The following is a 19,846-nucleotide window of genomic DNA, read 5'->3' as shown; positions in this document are numbered from 1 at the left end:
TTTAAACGTTAATTACAATAACATTCTAGCTCTAAAATTAGCCTTCACAAAACAAACCAGTCAGCTGTTTTAAAATGCCATTTCCAGCACCTTCATTTCCATCACAAAATGATATCAAACACAATACACAATCTGACATTTGGTGGGAATGAAAATGTGATGGGAATTTTATCACAGAACTGACCTGAACCTAATCCTCCAGTGATGCGTGAATATGCAAACTGTGGATAAATTAAATGTTTATATTTAACATATTCTGTCATATTCTGTCACTGTTATTTAGTGAATGTTAACTAAAGATGGCGGCCACGTGCAACTAGAGCTGAGACTCGGAGTGAGACTCGGAGTGTGTATTACCTCTGGATACTTGGCAAAGTTGACATATCCTGATCACTTTATTGATGAAAATGGTGAAGATTATAATATGAGTAATGTAGTGAATAAATTCAATAATTTTTTTGTAAATGTTGGCCCTAAATTGGCCGCTGATATTCCAGACAGTGGAGTCGCAAAATCAACTATTGAACGAATTCTTTGTCATTTTCCTATCAGCTACAAATGAACAGGAAGTGACAAATATTGTGTGGAAATGCAAAAGTAAGTCCTGACTGTCACATCAGTATGACATTGATTAAAAAAAAGTTACTGAATATCTAAAAACCCTTAACATTTTGTAACTTGTCATTCCAGTTGTGCTTTCCAAGCAAAATGAAAATCGCAAAGTAATAATTCCACTTTTCAAAAATGATAATAAACACACTTTTACTAATTACAGACCTCTCTTTTTGCCTCAATTCTCAAAGATTTTAGAGAAACTCTTCAATTCTCGACTTGAAAAGTTTCCCCGAGAAACATCATGCAATTAAAACCAGTATGGCTTTAGGTCCAAAAAGAAAACCTCAATGGCAATAAATGAAAATTGAAGAAGTCACTAAATTTAAAAAAGAAGTATGCAGTTGGTATCTTTATTGATCTAAAAAAAGCCTTTGACACTATTAATCACTCATATTAAAAAAGATGGAAAGATATGGAATTAGGGGGGCTTTGGAGATTCAAAAGTTATTTAACAGTGCACAGTTTGTTGGGTCAGGGTCATATTTTATCAGATACTCTTGGCATTGCACTTGTCCCCCCAGGGGCCTGTTTTTTTTCAATTTTATATTTTTTAATTACAGTGAAAATTCAATACTATTTGCAGACGAAACGAATATATTTTACAGTAGTGATGTTATAATGAGCTCGTAAATACAGTAAACAGGGAACTAAAGATAATAAAAAGTGGATGGACAAAATAAATTATCGAATATTAAAACAGAATGATGTCCAGCAACTGCTCAGAAAATAAGTTTCCAAATTGAATTGTGAAAGATTAAATTTTTGGGAGTAATACCAGTTTTGTCATAAACCCCATGTCAGATACATAAAAACAAAAATCTCAAAAAGCTTGAATTATAATAAAGCAAAACTATACCTTGATGGCACTCCGTAAAATCCTGCACCCTGGTACTACCATTCACTTTTTGTGTTGAACGTGGGAAAAACAATAAATCCTTTGATTAATATTGCAGAAAAGAGCTCTGAGGATCATTCAAAGGTTGGTTTTCTAGAACATACTCATAATCTGTTTACGCAGTCAAAGTTTCAAAATTTGATGATCTTGTAAAATAATACAAATAGTCTTATATAAAGCATTTAAAAATGTGATTATATCAACGTTTTTTAAAACTCCAGTGCGAGCTCAAACTTGAGAGGCTTTAACATTTTTCTTACCGCCCAAAAACTCGTAGCCTATTGTGTGTCATGTGGAGTGAAACTCTGAACAAACTGGACTTGCAACAAAAGCAATACCAAACTATTCATCAATTTAAACTGTTATATAAACATTGGGTCTGGTTAAAATACAGAGATGAGGGTATTTGATTTAAATTGCTGTTGTAAAATGTGTGATGTGCTCAGTGTTTTCCTTACCATCGTTGGTATACATTACAATTTGGCATTGTTTATTTCTGTTACATTGTAGTTAAATTGATTTTGTACTCTGGCTCATAGTGTTAATATGTGCTCCGTGTTTTTCTTACCATCGTTGGTATATTTGTCCATTACCATCGTTGGTATATTGTCCATTACTATCGTTGGTATATTGTCCATTACCATTGTTTGGCATTGTTTATTCCATTACCACTGTTGGTATAACTGTTGTTATAAATAAATTTGTTAATTGTGGTAACGCCACCATGAATAACATTATAAATAATCCGTGAGGCAAAATAACGATGAAGCTCAATAATTACTAAATGGGGTGGGATTAAATAAGTTTTGTCTTCTTCCCACTCCCTTTCAGGCAGAATTGCGATGTCATATTGAAATTGTATACTGTATATTCTGTTTTTTTTTCTTTTTCCTTTTTCTTTAACTATATTTGTCTGCCTTGTACTTTTTGTGTCATTGCCTGGAATAAATGAATAAAAAAAAAAAAAACATTCTTAAAGTAGACAGGGCTAACGTACTGTAGGCTACTTGCACAACATTTCAGATACAGCTATATTTCATAGAGACAGCTAACAGAAACTGAGATATCTAGATTGCGTACAGTATCTACACGCACGCTGGATGTTTGTATCTGAGCAGATATGGTTCACGCGTCTCTTGCTGTCGCGCACTTCTGCGTGACGGGCAGGAATTCTCACGCTCGCGCGCCTGTGTCGTATGACGTGACTCCCTCACGCGCGCGCACCCACCCGCTCCGGGTCCACGGAGTGATGATTGACTGAATGATGCTCGCGGTGCGTGTCCGTGGCAGCGCTCCCCCGGCAGCAGCAGCAGCATGTCCACAGTGATGAGCGGTTTATTGAATATGGCGAGCCTCGCGGATTTCGAGCCGCTCGCGGCAGTGATTCCCGCCACGAAAGTTGAGATCACCGTGTCGTGCAGGTGAGTGCCGCGCGTGGCTCTGTCACGGGTGAGTCTGAACGCCTCTGTGATTCCGAACACTCACCTCACGCGTGCAGTTTCTAATGCAGTAATAATTTGGAGGCTGCATCAGCATTTTTCATAATGCATTGCAATTTGAATTACTTTTTATGTCCGTTCTTGCTTATGTTTTTGCATTTTTAAAGTGCATTGTTGGTGTTGTAGGCTATTTATAATTTGCGTGCATCGTTTGATTGCAAAATAATCAGCTCCTGCTGACATTAAACCAAATAATATATGCGTCAGTTATGAAGGGTCATTTTAGTGATTTAAATTAATCGTTCAAAAATGTTAACACGTTCCATAAAGTCTACATATAATACATTATAAAGGTTAGAAATTATGATTTATCATTTTGATTATAATACAGTTTAACTGCTTGCGTGGTTGATGTTATTTACAATAATATACAGCTGACTATTAAGGTGTATTATAGGGATTATGAATGCATTATACATTAAGAATTCCATTTATATGTTATAGAATGCATATGTTGTGGATTTATGATGCATTCCATCGGACAGTTCTTCAATATTGCATAATAGTTGCATCCATGAGGCGCTGATGTCTTGAGAAGCAGCGAGTTTATCTCTTTGACTTCCTTCTGACCTCAGAATTTAAAACAGGTGCTTTGTTCAAAGCTCACAATGGACATGCATTGATATGTAAAAACTGCTGAATAACTGGAGTAATTCAGTCATTGTTCATTATTAAAATGCATCTGTGTTCACACCTGAGGTGAGTGCGGTCTGCTGTGAATAGATGAGCTGATCGTGTGTGTTATTTTCAGAGGTTTGTCTGCTGGATAAAAATCACACTCAGAACTCTGCACCTAAAGATTTATTATAAGTCATTCATGACTTTTATCAAGTGTTGATTTGCTTGATTTTCTTACATTTTGTACATTTTAAAATACATCTCTTTAAAAGTTATTAAAAACGGTCAGCTGTCTGTTTAATCCTTTTACCTACAAATTGATTACACGTCTAATCCATGTTTATGTCTTCTCAATGACGATTCCAACTCCTGTATAGGTTCATTAAAGAAGAGAATGTTGTTTGCTGGTTTTACAGCTGCAAAGACGACAATAATACTAAACTGGTTTGCTACTCACATGTGTGCAAAAACATTTTGGATTCACAGCCTCCTTAAAATAGTGATTTGTGAATATAACAGCATGAATGAACAGGGCTAAACCTAGTACCATTGATGCATGGCAATGTTTTTTTGCCAAAAATTTGGATTTTATAAAGGAATGACTATAAAAAGCTGTTTTTTTCTCTCCTTTCAGATTGTAAAAATATTGATATGTCTGTTGCTTCCCCTTCCCTGTATTGTTTGTTTGAATGGATGTTGTTTTGTTGAATCAAAAATAAAAAAAGTTGATTTAAAAAAAAAAAAAAAAAAACGGTCAGCTGTGTTTGTAAAATACAAAAGTGATATTATAGAATGGTGTTTTGGTAAATGTATTCTTTATACTTTTTAAAACATATTTGAACAATATTTTTTTCAATAAAAGAATTTTTATTGTTAAATTATAAATATTCAACATAAATTATAAGGTATTTCATCATTTATATGTAAACAAAATTATAAATCAATTGTTGCTAAATTTACTGTTAAAACCTCTGGAAACATCTGGAAAATTTTTTTATTTATTTTTTTTGCATTTCAGGATGACACTGTGACCCTGGACCACAAAACCAGTCATAAGGGTCAATTTCTCAAAATTGAGATTAATACATCATCTAAAAGCTGAATAAATAATTTTTCCATTGATGTATGGTTTATTAGGATCGGACAATATTTGGAGATACAACTATTTGAAAATCTGGAATCTGAGGGTGCAAAAAATCTAAATATAGAATAGAATAGAATAGAATAGAATAGAATAGAATAAATCTTTATTGTCCACCGGAGTGGAAATTTTTCTTTGGCTCACCGCAACGTACAGGACAGATAAACATACAGACAATGTCTCAAGCATAATGAAGAAATATTCCTAGATAACTCAAAATAAAACTAAAAATAAAGAAAGATAAAATGCAAAATATCATATTAAGAATAATATACTTAGATACATTAAAGCAGCAGCTCATTTGTTTGTTGTTACTTTGTTTGGTTAAGAATACTAATGGCATTTGGAATAAAATATTTTTTATAAGAAAATCACCTTTAAAGTTGTCCAAAAAAAGTTCTTAGCAATGCATATTACTAATCAAAAATTAAGTTTTGATATATTTATGGTAGGAAATTTACAAAATACCTTCATGGAACATGATCTTTACTTAATATCCTAATGATTTTTGTCATAAAAGAAATGTCGATAATGTTGACCCATACAATGTTTTTTGGCTATTGCTAAAAATATACCCCAGCGACTTAAGACTGGTTTTGTGGTCCAGGGTCACAAATTACAGTGAAATTATATTTGTTTAACAATACGTTGAAAATCAATTGTTGCAAAAAAAAAAAAAAAAAAAAAAAAAAAAAGAATGTTATGGGATGCCAGTTTTGTACAGTACTGTACAGAATTGTTTTATTATTCTTAATAAATTCTTTAGAACATCAGTTTAACAATAATTAATTTTGGTACAGTACAGGTAAAATGTATTGTTTTTACTTACAGTTTTTACTGTACCATTTTTACATTCATTTGTTGAAATTACTAACAATTATTGTACATGAAATGTGTCTTTAAGACGTATGATATGTTGTTTTGCAGAGCCAATTACCACACTCTTTACCTAAAACCTATTTTTACTATTCATTTTTAAATTGGAAAATACAATGCAGTTTCAGCATCCAGGTGTGTATAAAATACTAACACCTAAGTTAGGCCTTAATAAATACCTAAATAAGTCATTGGTAGTTGTGAAGGTGAAAACAAAAGCTATTCCTGGATTCTGAAGTGAAGCTTTTGAGAGAGCGCTTGTATCGACTGATTGACTTGTTTGGTCTGAGCATACTGAAGCGGGACCCTCCGTGCTGGAGGTCGTGTCAATACATACCGCAAGAGAAAGAGGCAGAGGACAACAAACAGGAGAAGAATCCTTGCTCTGGTCTTGAAAAACAATGACAGGAGGGACTGATTGATTTCATCCGTCAGTCAAAATCATAAATGCAGTCAGCTGAAAACATTTTCAACAGAAACCTCATGTTTATTTATTAAGATTGAATTAGGCAGGATAAGAGTACGGTATGTTTCCTGTCTAATTCAAACCCAATATATTAGCATGAAAAAATGTTAAATAGTAAAAAAAAAAAAAAGCTACTGTAAAAACCTGTTAACTGGCCAAGTGTAAATGATACATTATATAAATGTATTTATATATATAAGAAAGCAATACATTGAATGTGAAAAACCCATCCTCTAATGCCTAAAACATTTTTTTTTTATGAATTAATAAAAAAACCAAATTTTTATTTAAGAAAGGAGGCAGAAAAAACCCATCCTCTAATGCCTAAAACATTTTTTTTTTATGAATTATTAATTTTATGAAGAGAGATACTACCATATCTATATAAAAATCCCCCTTTTCATAATATTTATTGTGTAGGGAATGATTAATGATAATTATTTTTCTGTAAATTTTTTGTATTTTTTATTAATGAAACTTGTTTTGTTGCCCTAACACAACATATCTCTGACAATTTTTCTAAAAGTGGCCATTAAGAACTTTCTTTACCCTGCAAACACAGAATGATATTATATAATTGAGTGTTTACTTTATTAAACATATTTAAAAGCCACAGCTTTTCACATCCCTCTTTAGCAGATATGATGTAGTCTGTGATTTAGAATCAATATTGATTTCATCTGCTTTCAATACTGTTATAATATCAGTCTTGATGACACTATAATGTGGTGATCTTTACAGAACGAGAGCTTTGACTTGGGCTTTCCATATTTAAGCCCCTCAGGGGGCACGTCTTCATTAGTGCCACTAAACTTTACCACACTCCATGCTTTAATTACATTCCTCATGAATTATTCCTCTGTGTTTTACCACCAAATATGAATGCGGAACGAGTCCGGAAGAGGAACAGGGATAAGCATTAATTAAAATAGTAAGAGGACAGGGAGTGTCGGTGGATGTGATTGGCAGCTGGGCTTGTTTATGATGGAGAGTGGCTGATGTGGGCGGAGAGTTCCGCTGTGCTGGGATTTTAAATGAGAATGTGCTGTTTCACGGGGAATGGCCGTGTAAATGTTTCATGAGGATTCTCGTTCTGGAGCATTTCTGTATTCTAGCTACTGTGAGGTGAGGACTTTTTAAAGTGGCACATGGCTCTACAGCATAGGGAGGGGAAACTCATGTTTAGGAGAGCATACAGCACACTGTATATGTATATATATATAATTCAATTGTCATGATAGCAGAAGCAGTGAATGGTAGTTGGATGATATCAACTGCACAATGACTTAAATTCTGATCCAACATACTTGTACATGTAGGCAGGCGCTCTCTGTTCTGTTTACGGTGAGGCAGGACTAGCTCATTATTAGTGTAAATAGCGTACGTTATGCATAAGAGCTTCTATCTGATTCACTTGAGTGCCTGAACATCTCTAATCGCTGTGCAGTACTGCTAGATTACATGACAAATTGTAGTCTGTTTCTAATTCCAAATTACATGACAAAAGTTGTAGTTAGTAACGTAATCAATTACATTACACATTTTAGGTGAAATAATGAGACTAATTTTTGTAATATATTACTTAGAGTAAATATATTAGGTGAAAGAGGTTCGGCTGACAAAAAATAAAATAAATAAAAAATAAAATAAAAAAGGGAATCCCTGTACTACATGTAAATACAAAATAACGTGAGTTTCTTCATATGTGCTTGTGTGAATGTCAACATAACTGGAAGACTTTCTGAGTGTATATAAGTGGAAGGCTATTATAGAAAGGAAAATATAAAAGATTAAATAAAGAATAATTAGGGAGAACCAATAAATTATGAATAATTTATTGCTATTGTGTGAATAATTTGTAATCAATACTAAAGTAACTGTAGTATGATTGCAAGTATTTTAAAATGTCAAGTACTTCATTTTTGAAATCTGATTACGTAATTCAAACGTAATCAGTTACTACCCAGCACTGTCTTTGACATACACTCAGTTTATCACAGTTATTTATTTTATTTTTTACGGTGGCTGAGAGAGCTCAACGCGCTGCAACTTCAGAAAACACATGCAAATAGAAAAAGCACCAGCAAATCAAGAAAACATCATCAATTTGCACACGTGTTGTCAAATTGATGAAGTTGTTTTCTTAATTTGCAGGTGTTTTTTTTTTCTATTTGCAGCGCGTTGAGCTCTCATGGTCACCATATTTTTCTTATTTTTTTTGTCTTCTCATGTTTTTATTTGCAGTTATGGGTTATATAGGTTATTTTGTTATGTATGCATTTGGACTAATATGGATTATATATCCAGGTAGAGTTTTATATTCATTATATGTTATACATTGTTTATAAATCCATTGGGGTTATGGATCCTTGGTTATATAATGATTTGCAGTCATTGTTTTTTGCTTAAGTATGTTTAAACTAATGCGTTATTATGATGCATGGTTATATATTCAATTTCAGTTGGGGTTATGTGTTATTGGTTACATACTGTATTTATTTTTACTTTTAATGTATGTATTGTGAATTATATTTTGAATTGGGCTCTTGGTGATTGGTTATACACTGATTTATCTTTTATGCTATTGATTAAATATTTAGATGAGCCTGTGGCTAATTGGTTATATTCATTTTCACTTTTGGGTTATTGGATATATTCTGTATGCAGCTGAGGTTATGTTATGTTTATGGAGTATATATTAAGGTCGGTTTATGGTTAATTGGTCATATATTCAGTTGGGTTTATGAGTTCTTGTTTACAATATACATTTATTTGGGCTTATGTGTTATGGGTATGCTTATGTGTATGGTTATATATTTGTTTGAAGTTTTAACTCCTAGGTTATTTGTACAGTTGGTATTATGGGTGATAATATTGAGTTTGGGTCATATGCTATTAATTACATATTCATTTAATTGGTTTTACATTCACGTGTTAATTGTTACATCCTAGTTACAGTTTATGGGGTGAATATTAAGATGCGTTTATGGGTTATTTGTTACAATATATATTCAGTTGGTGTTATGTGTAGGGATGTAACGATTCACTGAACTCATGATTCCATTCGATTCACGATTTTGATTTCATGATTTGATTTGATTGATGTTTTTTTTTTTTTTTTTTACAAAATGAGATTTAAGACAAATTATAAATTAAATGTGTCCTTTTATTATTGCTTGGACAAAATGATGCACGTTTCTTTGTGAAACTGAAATATAACACTATAATAATTTACTAATATAGCACTTGCATATTATTTCTCATTTGTTAGTTTTGATTGCTTCTATTGTCCTCATTTGTAAGTCGCTTTGGATAAAATTAATTTGTAACACAAATAAAACAAATCTCTTCATATAAACAAAATAAGGCTTTGTCTGTGCTCTTTCCATTTAAAATTAGAGGCAGGCAACCACTGGATTTTAATCATCATCCAAACAAAGATGCTGCATACATGCAACATGAGCAGTTTTTAATCTAAATTAGATTGAATAATTTAGAAATTTAAACCAAAAATAGAATGGTTTGACAGTTTTCAATTTTGTGAAACTATACATAAAAAATATCAGCATGAAACAGAAACAGCAGACGAGCTGAACAAAATGCAGATTCATTCTCTTCCAGCAGGTGGTGCTTAAAGCGTTTCCTTGGTTACCACTGTAAACAAAGCAGCTGCAGTTATGAACTTTAATATGCATAATACAGAGGCAAGATGAAAAGAAAAAAATACCATCTAAACTGTTCTAAGTACAGTAAGTTCCCCTCAGACATACATTCATATAAACTCCTACCCCTAAATGAATCACGATTGTTTAGCATCTCAACCGATTTTAATCACATATTTTAATCCATTTTCAACCGACTCACAGTTAATCATTACATCCCTAGTTATCTGTAAGCTTATAAAGTATGTGGTCATTTAGGGCTACATGTTATTGTTTATATATTCAGTTGGGTTATACAGGTGCTGGGCAAATAATTAGAATATCATCAAAAAGTTGATTTATTTCACTAATTCCATTCAAAAAGTGAAACTTGTATATTATATTCATTCATTACACACAGACAGATATATTTCAAATGTTTATTTCTTTTAATTTTGATGATTAAAACTGACAACTAAGGAAAATTCCAAATTCAGTATCTCAGAAAATTTGAATATTCCTTAAGACCAATACAAAGAAATGATTTTTAGAAATCTTGGCCAACTGAAAAGTATGAACATGAAAAGTATGAGCATGTACAGCACTCAATACTTAGTTGGGGCTCCTTTTGTCTAAATTATTAAAAATTAGAATATTGTGAAAAGGTTCAATATTGAAGACACCTGGTGCCACACTCTTATCAGCTAATTAACTCAAAACACCTGCAAAGGCCTTTAAATGGTCTCTCAGTCTAGTTCTGTAGGCTACACAATCATGGGGAAGACTGCTGACTTGACAGTTGTCCAAAAGACGAACATTGACACCTTGCACAAGGAGGGCAAGACACAAAAGGTCATTGCAAAAGAGGCTGGCTGTTCACAGAGCTCTGTGTCCAAGCACATTAATAGAGAGGCGAAGGGAAGGAAAAGATGTGGTAGAAAAAAGTGTACAAGCAATAGGGATAACCGCACCCTTGAGAGGATTGTGAAACAAAACCCATTTAAAAATGAGGGGGAGATTCACAAAGAGTGGACTGCAGTTGGAGTCAGTGCTTCAAGAACCACTACGCACAGACGTATGCAAGACATGGGTTTCAGCTGTCGCATTCCTTGTGTCAAGCCACTCTTGAACAACAGACAGCGTCAGAATGGGCTAAAGACAAAAAGGACTGGACTGCTGCTGAGTAGTCCAAAGTTATGTTCCCAGATGAAAGTAAATTTTGCATTTCCTTTGGAAATCAGGGTCCCAGAGTCTGGAGGAAGAGAGGAGAGGCACACAATCCACGTTGCTTGAGGTCCTGTGTAAAGTTTCCACAGTCAGTGATGGTTTGGGGTGCCATGTCATCTGCTGATGTTGGTCCACTGTGTTTTCTGAGGTCCAAGGTCAACGCAGCCGTATACCAGGAAGTTTTAGAGCACTTCATGCTTCCTGCTGCTGACCAACTTTATGGAGATGCAGATTTCATTTTCCAACAGGACTTGGCACCTGCACACAGTGCCAAAGCTACCAGTACATGGTTTAAGGACCATGGTATCCCTGTTCTTAATTGGCCAGCAAACTCGCCTGACCTTGTGAAGAGGAAGATGCGATACGCCAGACCCAAGAATGCAAAAGAGCTGAAGGCCACTATCAGAGCAAACTGGGCTCTCATAACACCTGAGCAGTGCCACGGACTGATCGACTCCATGCCACGCCGCATTGCTGCAGTAATTCAGACAAAAGGAGCCCCAACTAAGTATTGAGTGCTGTACATGCTCATACTTTTCATGTTCATACTTTTCAGTTGGCCAAGATTTCTAAAAATCCTTTCTTTGTATTGGTCTTAAGTAATATTCTAATTTTCTGAGATGCTGAATTTGGGATTTTCCTTAATTGTCAGTTATAATCATCAAAATTAAAAGAAATAAACATTTGAAATATATCAGTCTGTGTGTAATGAATTAATATAATATACAAGTTTCACTTTTTGAATGGAATTAGAAAAATAAATCAACTTTTTGATGATATTCTAATTACATGACCAGCACCTATATATTAATATATTTGTTGTATATTGATATATATTTTAATTGGTGACTTCACCTAATCATGCTATGAATCACTTTGGTTGTGTCACTTTGGTACCAGCAAGTGGAATGATAAATAAAGGATTATGTTTTCATGAGATTTGTCATTAAAATCAGTGTGAGAGAACGGTTGACATGTGAGAACAATATGCAGAAGTTTAGAGCGAGTACTATGTTTTTTCAATGGCAGTCTTAGACATTTTTTGGGGGGTGAGGGGGTGGGGGGGATATTGAGGTTTTACTGTTATTGATGCAATGATCCACTTTCCTTTGCACAATCATAGGAGCTCAGTGAGATCTCCTTCAGAGATTCACTGCCTTGATGCTGGCCTGATAGAGCAATATTACATTTCTTTTTCTCACAGCTACATTGATACTTCAGGCACTGCTATTCGTATTTATTTATTGCATTAATTGTATTCAATTTTGTTCATCCATATAATTTCCTACAGTTGAATTAATAAAGAACTCATCTAAATAAGACTAGTCTCTGAAAACAAAATTTCTCAGTCAGTGCTTCTGTGACACAGTACAAACTGATCCCTGCAAGAAAGATTGAAAGTTATATCACACATTCACTCTCTCTCTCCTGAGACGCTTAGTCTCTCTCGTGCGCTTTTCAGTCACAAATCAATTATGATACTGTTGTGCTTTGCAATGCATTGAATCACAATGATGTATATTGCATCTTGGGATACTTGGCAATATCCTGCCTGAATGTTCAAAATGAATGAAATGAATGAGTTCAACACCTATTAACAGATGTAGAATTAAAACCACAGAGATGTTTCCACCAATATATTAGACATGAAGCTGAGTACATTAAAGGAAGTGTTCACAGGAAAAAATGTTGAAAACATACTTACTCGTCTCAGGCCATCCAAGACATCGATCAGTTTGTTTCTTTATCTGAACAGATTTGGAGAAATGTAGCAATGCATCACTTGCTCAGCAATGGATCCTTTGAAGTGAATGGGTGCCGTCAGAATGAGAGTCCAAACAGTTGATAAAAACATCACGATAATCCACAGCACTCCAGTCCAGTCCATCAATCAATTGAGAAAAGAAAAGATGCGTTTTTGTAAGAAACAAATCCATCATTCAGACATTTTAAACTATAAACTTTAAATCATTGCTTCCAAAATATGAGTACATAATCCATAAAAACAATTCCAACAAACAGTGGAAAAAGTCCATCTCCTGCTATCCCATGATCACATCAAAATCCACCCACATATGTGACCCTGGACCCCAAAAGTCTTAAGGCGCTGGGGTATATTTTTTAGCAATATCCAAAAAACATTGTATGGGTGAAAATTATAAATTTTTCTTTTATGCCAAAAATCATTAGGATATTAAGTAAAGATCTATGTTTAAGTAAATGTTCTATGAAGATATTTTGTAAATTTCCTACCGGAAATATATCAAAACCTAATTTTTGATTAGTAATATGCATAGCTAAGAACTTCATTTGGAGAACTTTAAAGGTGAATTTCTCTGTATTTTTTTTTTTTTTTGCACCCTCAGATTCCAGATTATGTATAAATCTCTATTTCGAAAAATTGACACTTAAGACTGGTTTTGTGCTCCAGGGTCACATATTTATTTAGAACTGTTTTGGCTTGTAAACTGTGCTTGATCTGTGTATATTTCTCTCCTGATTCAGACAACCTTTTTAAATGGGTCTTTATTAACTCATATTTCTTTCTTTCTTTCTATTACAGAAACCTCTTGGATAGAGACACCTTCTCAAAATCTGATCCAAGTAAGCTTTTTGGTACACATATCACATTATAAAAGCTTATTCATTTAGTCTATCACACATTGAAATATTGGTACCAAGATCATTTTATCTGACAACTCTAGCACATCTGAGATCACATTACTTGATGCGAAATTGTGAATGAAGTTACTGATCATCAACAGAGCACCTGCCTGCCTTAATTATGATGTTGTTTTATGAGAAAGCTTGATTGTGCATGAAACCCTGCTGTATGTGCATATTCTTTCATATGCAGGAGAGTATATTATTTGCATTTGTATTTCTGTGCTTTGTTTGGATCTTCACATGTTGTGTGTTCATGTGGGTTGTGATTGCATTGTGTTATCCAGATGTTGTGGTCAGCTGTGGATTTTTAATTTTTAATTTTATTTTTTATTTTTGTAATAAACATCACACACTGTGCTCAGATTTTTCTCCTTAGCTAGGGACTCTGGATATCTCACGTTTGCCTCTTTTAAAGCTTTAGAATAGATCTCAACAACATCACACACTGTGCTCCAGAGTCTCTAGCTAATATCTGAGCACAGTGTGTGATGTTGTTGAGATCTCTTCTAAACTTTTGAGGAGACAAACATGAGAGATCCTGAGTCTCTAGCTAAGGAGAAATATTTGAGCACAGTCTGTAATTTTTTCAAAATCTCTCCCAAATCTTTTAAATAAACAGAGTTTTTGTCTCAGGAAACAAGTCTTAAAAAAACAAGTTTGAGAAGCAGGAGACTCAAGCAAAAGTTTCCATTCAGTCTTAAGGTAACCTTATTTCTGTCTAGGAGAAATATTTATCATGTTAAAGAGATCTCTTTTTTATTTTATTTTTCTTCCCTCTGGTTAGCTTCAATGTCTTTTATCTACACCATTTCAGTCAAAGACAATATGAATTGTCATATTTGAAGTTGTTTTATGTAGACAGTGTTTTATTGCACAGTGATTTAACAGAGTAAATCATTACCTATATTTGCATACATGCAAAAATGGGCTGTACAAGACAAAATTCTAATACTTAACAAAACAATAAATAAATAAATAAAAACTGGTACACTAGTGTTACATTTGTTAAAAAAGGTATTGCTCTTATACTAAACATCTTGCACTTGTTAGTCCTTTCTAGTGTGTTTGATGTGGTGTAAAAAAATGTGGTGTATACAATGCTGGACACTGAAGATAAATTAAAAACATTTAAACTAGTAACCCTGGATATTCTGGTATGTTTAATGCTATTTAAATGATAGTTTTAGTATTTAAGTATCTAAAAGTTTAACATTTCTCCTAAAATAAAACTGAAGACATCTTAAGACATATCAGCTTATCTCAATGAGACTTATTAGAGAATCACACTTAGTATCCTGAGCGTAGCGTAACCTCTGTCAGAGCCATAGCCTTGTGGGCAGCACATTGACGTGAAGGTACAGCTGCACCTCAGACAACATGGGTTCGAATCCTAGCTAAAGGTACTTTCCTGCTCGGTTCTCACCTGTCCAATTGTTTCCTGTTTCTTCTCCTACTGTCCTGACCATTAAAGGTGAAAAACCCCATTGCAATAAAAAAAAATCAACAGCAGCCTCTGAGCAATAAAACATTTTTATAATGGAGTCTTGCAAGAGATTACAACGAGACAATAAAGAGATCTTCCTTGTTTCTCCCATGTTTCTCTACCATTATCATTTTGGATTCCTTTCAGAATTTTCTCATGTCTCAGTTGTGTCTACTTTTATTTCTCCTAGGGAATTTTAGGAGAAACATCTGAAATGCTGTTGATACTAAAATGAGAGATATATGAGAATCACAACTACGTCTGAGCAATAAAATATTCCTATAATGGAGTCTTGATAGAGACTGCAGCAAGACAATAAAGAGATATTCTTTTTTTTCGTTTTGACTCTTTTTTTTTCTCAAATATTTCTCATGTTTCATTTGTGTCTACTTCCATTTCTCCTAGGGAATTTTAGGAGAAACATCTGAAATGCTGTTGATACTAAAATGAGAGATATATGAGAATCTCATAGAAGTCTCCTGAGCTTAGGAAAAACAACCACTGAACAATATTTTTTCTATGGGCTTTCCTGCAGAGTTTAGCTCCCACCTTGATCAAACTCACCTGCCTGTAACTTTCTAGTGATCCTGAAGACCTTGATTCGCTTGTCCAGGTGTGTTTGATTAGGGTTGGAGCTAAAATCTGCTGGAAACTGGACTTCAAGGGCCAGAGTTAAGAACCCCAGATGTAAGTGCTACTTAAGTGCTACCTCTGAGGACTTGGACAGCTCCAAGTAGAATGTCATGTGTTGTCATCTTGGAATTACGCCAATACCAGGGTGGCGTGAACGCAGCTCAAGTGACCCAATTCAGATTTTTTTCTCCCATGTGGCACTGATCGGATATGACCTACGAAAGTGTAAGCAGAAAAAAAAAAAAAACCCTTGGATTCTTATTCATATGTGGAAATAAATCGGGTGTCAATCAAATACATGCATTGGCATCTGCCATGTACGGTTTCATTTCGCAGACCCAACAACCCTGTTTCAGGGGCCGTACTGTATGTCTACTTTGGGTTGTTACACAAAGTGTCATGTAAAGGCAGGTATTGGATATGGGTCACTTTTAATAAAAGATTGAAGTCTGCATTTTTTATAGCTGAAATAAACACAAGAAGCAGCAAAACATGATCAGCTTTATTCTTTTTCACACAAATTACGATTACTGGGAGATATTACATGGAAATGTATTTTCACACAGTTCCTTGGACAATACTATGTTATCACCTCAAAACACTTTTACCTTAATGCTATTGTAAACTTAAAGATTTTGATTTTTGCAACACACAACCAGCTTTACAGATGTAGTAAACTTGCTCAGTAGCTCACCTGGTACAGCACAAGTCTGTGAAACATCAGTCACAATAAAAGAGCTTAAAGGGGACATCAGATGACCCTTTTCCTAGTTGGTATGATTCTTTAGGGTCTTCATGAAATTTCTGTAACATACTTTGATTAAAATTCCTCAATGGTCATGTAAAACAACACCCTTTTTACCTTGTCAAAAACAAGCTCTGTTCACAGTGACCCATTTCAGAGCATGTCTCTTTAAATGATAATGAGACAATTCTCACCACAACCCCCAATTCCAAACCCAATCTATTCAATCACTCTTAAATGAACCTTTTAGTGTTAATTGCCAGACAAGTTTCGCCAGCATTTCGAATTCTGAACCCAAGGTATACTTTCCTTTTGACATGAACGTTTAGCGAACATGTAGTTATGTACACATAAATGACACGTCATTGCTGTGCGGAAGAATTAACTGACATATTAAATAGATTTGAACTCTTACTGTAAATGCATATGATACATGTAGGCTTGAAATAGTACATCAATGCAACAAGAAATGATCCTTCCCCTAAGCACATCAAATACATAGCTTTTAATATAACATCAAGCGCTGTGGATGCCACACACACAGGCAGTGAGCGATGAGTCTATATTTAGCCGTCTGGAGTCCCTGATTCCAGCGTCTTTTGGCCGGTGAATGTAAGAAGGAGTTGTAGTGCTGCATGACTGGCCCCATCACGTCAGCACAGCTCAGACTCAGCACATGTGCCGCTCCATATAAGAAGACTCTCCTGCAGCACTGATGATGATGGTGATGATGATGAAGGTCCTGGAATCTCATTAACGGCTGGGGCTTGTTTGTGTTTGTGTGTAATTTTACCTCAACAAAAAAGAAACCATTCATTCATGTCTCTTGAAAAATCTACAAAAACTCTACATTTTCTACAATCCTGTGAAATTAAAATGAACAATGACATTTTGACTTTATATACACTACATTTAGAGGTAATCTAATACCAACTAGGCCTATTTGAAAATGTTTTTGACACTGTAGTTACTTATTCTCAAATCTATGGAACTGCATTCATAATGAGGTTCAGATGAAATAGACCAGGCCTCATTATTGCCAGCCCTGTTCAATGAAATCAGAGCTTAAATAGAACTGCATTCCAAATGGGATATATTGCCCACCGAAGGGCACTTCAGAGTGAAAACAATCATGGCCGCCATATTGAAGGGTCGTTCCAAACCAAAATGCTCAAAACTGGCCACTTAAAAGGGCCCTTTGGAATGAAGGATTTCGAAGGGTACAGTTGATGGACACTCCCATGATCCTTTGCGCAGATTCTTTGTAGGCACGTGATGATGACGCAGAAGGGCACTTCAAGAAAGGTCCCCTACACCCTTCAACCCTTCGAAGCTCTCAGTTAGTGGTGGAAATTATGATTCTTTCAAGAGATTTGTTCATTTTCAGTTTGTTCACCAAAATGATTCATTCAGATTCGTTCACTGATTCGTTCAGTGACCATTTCTTCATATTACACAAAATATGCCAGCATGTGGCGAAAAAGTCAACGAACGTGTTCACTTGTTACAATAACTGATTTGGCTTAATTAAAATGTGTACATAATCGCTTTCAATAAATAAAGTTTAAATAAGTTGTTCAGATGAACAGAGCATGAGTTTTTTTTTTTTTTTTTGCATAATTAACATTTAAATTGTTTGGTAAGACAGTTCATATATTATATATTCACATTCATAAATCGGTGATTAAACGTGGAGTTATGTTCTGTATGCTAAATATGAAAACAAGCATATGTGCACAGTAACTATAACTGCGCTTTGCATTTTGCAAGATTGACATGCTAAATGGCTGACTGACCCGGTTTACTCTCATTCATTTCGTTCACGAACGAGATGTATCAATTAATTCAACTCGTTCACGAACGACAAAATCTCTCGATCTCGTTCAGACTCATATGAAACTCATTCAGTGAAGGGCGTATTCGTTCACTGCATTCAACAAATCACATGCTCCGTCACATCTCATACTCGAAGGCTATTGGCTCGAGGTTGAGTAATTCTTTGACAGGATGAAACAGTTCACTGAGCTACCCGGTTCACCGAGCTGCGCATGCAAACTCTGCACAGTAGTGAACCTTCCCAGAAGTGGCCGTCCTTCCAAAATTCCTCCAAGAGCACAACCAGCTCATCCAGGAAGTCACACAAGTCCCAAGGACAGCACTGATGATTCCATACAGGTCACTGTTCATGACTCCACTATTGGAAAGACACCAGGAAAAATGGCAGCCATGGAAAACTCATCTGAATTATGGCAAAACACACGCTGATGACCCTCAAACATTTTCGGAGAATATTTTTGTCAACTGAGTCAAAGTGGAACAGTTTGGAAGACAGTGTTCCCATTATATCTGGTGCCAGTTTGACCTAAAGAACATCATACCTGCTGTATGCCGTTCAAAAATAGCGGTTTCATAAGTCACTTGGAAGATTACCAATACGTTCTTAGAACATTTTTGTAAGTTGGATTAAGAGAGCAGTTCATGCTCGAAAGCAAAGAAGAGTGGGCCAAAAGTCCACCACAGTGGTGGAAAGCTGAACTCCAGTTATCAGAAGTGTTTGGTTGCAGTTGTTTTTGCTAAAAGAGACCCAACCAGAAAAGGTGACCTATTATGCCCCTTTTTTCAAGATGTAAAATAAGTCTCAGATGTCCCCAGAGTGAGTATGTGAAGTTTTAGCTTAAAATACCCCACAGATAATTTTTTATAGCTTGTTGAAATTGCCACTTTCAGGGTATGAGCAAAAACACTGCGTTTTTGTGTTTGTCCCTTTAAATGCAAATAAGCTGGTGCTCCCACCTCCCTTTTCAGAGGAGGGCAGAGCTTCAAGATCTCGTGCTCAGAAAAAACAGAAAATATCACGCAATCTGATTGTACTGTGCATAGTAAATACACGCTTATGAATTTCACAGACGGGGAGCATGGAACATAAAAAATAGCGACATAGCTGGTCTCATGGTGTCTTTGCGTGCTATCCCATTTCTTTCACAAAATGAAATGTAACTTTATAAAAGTGATTTTTGCATAGTAGGTCACATAGGTGTTAAATATTGAAGCCCAATACATTTGCCCCCATTCTGATTTTTTCATAAGAAATAGTTTTAGATCTTCAGAACTGTGTGACGTAAACTCGCAATTCTGAGAGAAAAAGTCAGGATTGCATGATAAAAAGTCGACTGTGGGATAAAAAGTTGCAATCACCTTTTTTCTTATTTATTCGGTGGCGGAAACGGGCTTCCATAGTTAAAGGGGGCGATAGCTATATTTTTGCTTCAATATAAACATAAAAACATGTTTACTCAGGTTGCCTTTGTTTTATTTCATTTGAAGATCTAAAACTATTCAG

General features: G+C 34.9%; 1 protein-coding gene across 3 annotated transcripts in view; it reads left to right on the top strand.

The window, feature by feature from the left end:
• The first annotated feature begins 2,498 nt into the window (after nt 1–2,498).
• The window catches only part of LOC109070208 (copine-8-like), a 58,935-nt gene continuing 41,587 nt past the window's right edge, over nt 2,499–19,846 (top strand). The window contains exons 1-2 of one of the 3 annotated variants that reach the window (XR_006153638.1): nt 2,499–2,931; nt 13,542–13,582. Coding sequence is in view for 2 of the 3 variants with exons in the window: in XM_042715768.1 (XP_042571702.1) it covers nt 2,825–2,931; nt 13,542–13,582 (148 nt within the window). In the remaining variant the exon portion in view is untranslated. The remainder of the gene's footprint in view (nt 2,932–13,541; nt 13,583–19,846) is intronic. The other 2 variants (XM_042715768.1, XM_042715767.1) reach the window with 2 other exon arrangements.

Source organism: Cyprinus carpio, chromosome A25 (assembly GCF_018340385.1).
Source record: "Cyprinus carpio isolate SPL01 chromosome A25, ASM1834038v1, whole genome shotgun sequence".
NCBI lineage: Eukaryota > Metazoa > Chordata > Actinopteri > Cypriniformes > Cyprinidae > Cyprinus > Cyprinus carpio.
Note: the sequence above shows the minus strand (reverse complement) of the source record. Positions and strands in the feature narration are given on the sequence as shown.